This window comes from Cryptomeria japonica, chromosome 7 (assembly GCF_030272615.1).
Source record: "Cryptomeria japonica chromosome 7, Sugi_1.0, whole genome shotgun sequence".
Lineage (NCBI taxonomy): Eukaryota > Viridiplantae > Streptophyta > Pinopsida > Cupressales > Cupressaceae > Cryptomeria > Cryptomeria japonica.
In genome coordinates, this window is record NC_081411.1 from 105,899,470 (window position 1) to 105,904,838 (window position 5,369).

General features: G+C 34.1%; 1 protein-coding gene across 2 annotated transcripts; it reads right to left on the bottom strand.

Annotated features, from left to right (window-relative positions):
- Positions 1-1,749: 1,749 nt before the first annotated feature.
- Positions 1,750-4,769, bottom strand: LOC131857058 (DNA damage-repair/toleration protein DRT100-like). 2 transcript variants are annotated; one of them, XM_059209088.1, is made up of 2 exons: positions 4,499-4,769; positions 1,750-1,924 (listed from the first exon to the last, which is right to left on the bottom strand). In XM_059209088.1, exons 1-2 carry the CDS (start codon positions 4,695-4,697, stop codon positions 1,854-1,856), a joined length of 270 nt encoding a protein of 89 aa, XP_059065071.1. In that variant the 5' UTR covers positions 4,698-4,769; the 3' UTR covers positions 1,750-1,853. The 2 variants fall into 2 exon arrangements, with proteins under 2 accessions (XP_059065071.1, XP_059065070.1); XM_059209087.1 differs by having other exon boundaries at positions 4,433-4,769.
- Positions 4,770-5,369: the final 600 nt, after the last annotated feature.

Genomic DNA, 5,369 nt, shown 5'->3' on the forward strand with positions numbered 1-5,369 from the left:
TGTTGGTTGTTTTTACTTTACATGCAAAGAAAAAGTGAACCACGAATCTAATCTTCACTTTTTCCCTTTGTTATCCTTTCCATCTTTTGTTGTAATTCAAAGTAAAATACCAGAAGAGTTAATTTGGAAAGGCCTTGTCAAATTATGGGCGCTAATTAGCCCTAAACTCTTTAGAATACTATGTTTCAAGATAACATTCGCTGCTCAGAAGATTTGGAGGATCAGATTTATAGCTTACAACAATTTGAGAGATCTACGCTATTGTTGCCTCCCAAGCTAACTATCATTCTTTCCTTACCAATTATAAACATTGGAATTTATAAGAACTAAAGAATACATCTACTTAACGATTTCTTCATAGGTATAATGCTCATATTTATTTCTGGACAGTGTGAAGTTCATGAAATGCCAGTATAGAGGTTTTGAAACGTGTTAAGTTCATGAATTGAGGCTTTTCAGTGAAAGACTAATAAGTGAGAGAATTTTGATACATTTGATGAAACAGTGAATAATTTTAGGACATAAGGACCCTGGTTACAATGTTAAACAAAAAACTTTTAGAGCACTTTGTAAACCCTCATTTTTTGATTGGGTTCTGGCTGCTGTCTTTATATGACAGTCATCTTTGGAAGTTTCGTTGGTTGTTTTGATCTTTTGGCCGTCCCTTGCTAATCTTGTAATCCAGGTTCTATCTCTCATATTCTAAAAGGTTTTAGATCCTTTCAGAGCTCTTCTTCGTGAAAATCCCTGCTTAACTTATCAAAATAATTTAAAATTTAATTTATAATATTTGATGTACTTAATTTCATTCAATGTCATAGGAAGTGACATCCTACAATAAGACTAGCTGTCTATCTGAAAACTCTATTAATATTCATATTTATGATACAAAATTAATTATCCTCAACAAGACAGTAGTTTGATCTTTTTGATGTATCCTCTCAATATCTCTGGATATCAATACAATAAGGTTCAAGAATTGCTATTGAAGAAAACGTCCCTAACACAATACCTAAACCTCAAATGGACAATCTTTATTGAAGAATTCTCCACCGAAGTAATATTAATTCAAGTCCCTAACTGATACCGTCTAAAATCATCATTATTTGTCCTCGACTGTGTGCCAAGAGAAATGCAACGTTCGACTGTTTAGCATAAGACAACTATTATTGGCCATATTGTAAGCCTTCAGTTATAATTTTCTTCAAGCATTTAACAATACTGTCAATCTATTAGTAAATTTTTACTCTGATATAAATGCGTACAGTAATTTAACATTTGGACAGTTAACTATAAATAAAAAATGTGTGTAAGCTTGCTGCCAATATAAAATCCTCTAAGCAGCCAAAGAGTTCCACAATGTTCTTATTTAGTTTTGAGGAAAAGCATTCAAAAGAATAATGAGCAAATGAAATATCGAAACCGCTGACCTTATTGAAGAAGATAAATACTTCACATATATTTCATTGAACAGAAAATTATAACATTTTAGATATTATGTACACGTGAACGCTTCTGTAAAATTAGATTACAAAAAATATCACTACGTGAAATTTTCCACAAACATTCTTGTTTTCACATTTTAAACAAAAAAAAATTATGATTCATGTCTACAGAAAATGGTCAATTTATAAGAAAATTAAAAAGCTTTTTTAAGTCATATAAGTACATAAACTTTCTTTTCTAGGAAGGTCCTTTTCGAACAATAATTACACAGCTCTTAAGACCACTAACCAAGACACAAAACATTTGCACTGCAATGGATTGGAGAACTGCAAAAGTAAATCAAGCAAAGATTTATCATCTGGTAGAGATTTGAATTAGTAACCAAACAAACAAAAAAAAAAAAGAGTTTAATACCTGTAAACTAACATGGGTTCAGTGAGGCAAACAGCAAGAAACCATCCTATCCAGAGACAAATACCTGTACACAAAGCTAATATTATTTATTTATTTATAGATGGAAGAGCTAATATTATTTATTTAACAAATGAGTACTTATTTAAGATATACCACTATAATATTTTGAACCAAAGAATAAGAAACTATCAAGCTTACTATTAATATTTTAACCAAGTGTAGATGTATCTCTTCATAATGTCAAATTTTTCATCCATGGAAACAATTTTTTTAAGATTGTATCAACTTTACTGAAGTATTTCTTTATCCAACTCATTTTTATAAGAATCAATAATATTATCCCTCCAAAAGCTGCTCCATATGATAATGCCACTGCTATCTTATATAATAGATATTTTCTACTTTGGGTTTCTTTGTTGATTGAAACTGAAGGAGGAGGAGGAATGAATTCTGGCAAAGAACAATTTTTGGGTAAGGGACATCCCCATAAATTTGGATTTCCTGAATAAGAGGATTCTTCAAATGTACCAGTTATATGTCGTTCTTGTGGTATACTTCCTGATAGATTGTTGTTGGATAAATTAAATGAACCCAAATAGCTTAGATATTCAAGCTCTGCAGGGATTTGTCCTGAAAATCTATTTCTAGAAAGGTCTAATGACTCCAACTGAATCATTTCACCAAAACTCTTAGGAATGGTTCCATTCAAGTTGTTCATTGAAAGATTTAGAAGCCTCAACCCCCTCAAATTCCCAAAATTAGAAGCAACTTCTCCTTCCAATTCATTGTTTGAAAGATCTATGCATGTGAGAGTGGAAAGAATATATGGGTAGTGCTAATCTATGCCTTTTGAAGTCATATCCAATCCGTCTTGATACAATGTCCCAAGATATAATCCAGAAGTATACAATACAAAACCATCTTGGCTTTCTATTGTCATTCCTTGCAACAATGAAATTGTGTGTGGAATTGAACCTGAGATTTTATTGGAAGAAAGAAGCAAGATCTGGAGATTCAATAGTTGACCAATTTCTGAAGGAATATTGCCTTTGAAATTATTAATCTTCATTACCAAAACTCTTAGGCTTGAAATATTTCCAACTAATGCTGGTATTTCACCTTCAAATAAGTTATTTCCAATATCAAGAACTTGTAGCTTTGAGCAATTTGCTATTGAAGGAGGAAATGTTCCAGTCAGATTATTATTACCATGGACAACTAGTGAATATAATTCACTTAACTCACTGAATTCATGTGGTAAAATTCCCCTCAAGCTATTATTTCCCAAATTTAAGATACGAAGGGAGGAGCATTTGGACAAGCTGACAGGAATCTCTCCAATAAAGAAATTATTTCCAAGATTTAATAGCTGAAGTTGAGATAATCTTTCCAAGCTTGGAGGTGTTTTCCCATTGAACAAGTTATTATTGAGTAGCAAATGTCTTATATTAGGAGACCATATTGATGGCATGTGTCCACTCAATTCATTTCTAGACACATCTAAAGTCACTAGTTGCATCCAGACCGTAGTATTTGAATAAAGGTTTCCTTCTAGATGATTTTCTGAAAGATTTAGATATTGCAACTTAGGAATGGTTTCCCACAGCCAAGAGGGAATTTCTCCCACAAGACCAACATTAACTAATTCCATTATTTCAAGAGAAAACTGTGTTGAAATCTAATCAGGAATTTCACTGTCAATCATACATGACACTAAAGATATCTCAATTAACTAAAGATATCTCAATTAACTGAAAGGATGGAATCCAGGTTGTCTTAGTATTTAGGACACAACTAGATAAACTCAACTTCTTAACCTTTGTAAGGTTGTAGAAGAATGTTTCTGAAATTGGCTGGTGGTTTAGTGGCAGATCTAGAGATTCTATAGAAGTTGGAAATGAAGAAGACAATATGGTGTCATTGAAGGGATTGCCAGCAGCATGGAAGAGGATGAGCGAGGAAAGCTGAGAAAATGAAGTGGGAATGGTCCCACTTAGTTGGTTTCTGCTAATATCCATGAACTCAAGCAAAGAGAGATTTCCTAAGGAATGTGGGATGTTACTGCTCAGTTAATTGTCTGCAATGTCTAATTCCCTTAATGAAGAGAGACTTCCAAGAGAAGCCGGTATTCTCCCACTCAATAGGTTCGCGAAAAGGTATAGATATTTAAGAGAAGAAATACTACCCAGAGAAGCCGGTATGGTCCCACCCAGTTGGTTTCTAGTAAGCATAACATCAGTTAAAGAAGAAAGATTGCCCGAACAGGAAGGTATGCTTCCATTGAGTTTATTGTCACCGAGGTCAAGGGACTCAAGAGGAGAAATATTACACACAGAAGCTGGTATGATTCCATTGAGATGATTGTAACCAAGCCGAAGCTCAGCTAAAGAAGAAAGATTGCCCAAGCAGGAAGGTATGCTTCCATTGAGATTATTGAAACTAAGATCAAGGTATGTAAGGCGGGTTAGCAAACAAACGAAAGAGGGAATCACCCCACTCAAGCCATTCCAAGATAAACCTAAAGTGTCAATATAAGGAAGACTTCCTAAACAGTGAGGAAGAGTGGTGGCACCTATTACTCCATGTATGCTCAGCGATGTGAGAAAATGAAGTTGGCACAAGCTGTCAGATATCACACCTTGAATGTCTTGAATGTAGTAATGGCCTACTTCAACAGAGACAACGCGGTTGGTTTGATTATTGCAGCAAATGCCAAGCCACATGGTGCAACAGTCTGTCTCATTTACCCACGAATTGAGATAGCCTCCTGAGTCATTGAAGGCTGCTTTGAAAGCAGAAAGAGCTTCAGATTCATCGGAATGGCATCTTTTGGACATGAATAAGTCAGAAACACACAAGCCTGGAAAGAAGAAGAAAACAACAAAAATTGAAATGATAACTATACACAGCTTCTGTAAGGAGATGGCCATTTGGGATGGGAAGGGGGACAAAGGGAAATGCGAGGATGATCTTTGGGTGGGCTATTCTTAAGCTCCTTGCCTGTCAATGGTCAACGAATTTATTTTTTTAATTTTTTAAATTATATGATTATTTATGTGGTCGATAAGCCATCATACGTGGAGTTTTCATGAGAAGAAAATTTAAGAGATAATTTATGTGGTCGATAGGCCATCATACGTGGACCTTTAATGAGAAGGAAATTTAAGACTCCAAGTTTTCTTGTATTTTTATATAGGCAGACTCGATCAATAGTTAAAAGCGGGATTAGTAGATTAATTATGAGCCATGTGTATTTGATAATTTGAGTTTCAAAAGTCGATTACTTGCAATAATTATAATTAGGTGATGTAAAATTATGTTTGGGTTACATTGGAAGTCTTCTATGACTTTAGGATTTGTATTAAGAGCAATGACAAATAAAACCATATCCTAAACAAATTCCCTAATAAGATCTATCAGCAAGCACAAACTTCTTATAGACCATATAAGAACGTTCCTTCTAGATGCAAGTATAGATTCCAAGCTTTATGGAGAGTCCAAAGGAGGCA

Coding starts and splice junctions, on each gene's coding strand:
- LOC131857058 (XM_059209087.1), bottom strand. CDS start 4,697: ATGTCCAAAAGATGCCATTCCGATGAATCTGAAGCTCTTTCTGCTTTC. Junction 1,925..4,432: donor GAGCATACATGGAGTAATAG/GTGCCACCACTC, acceptor CTTTGTGTACAG/GTATTTGTCTCTGGATAGGA.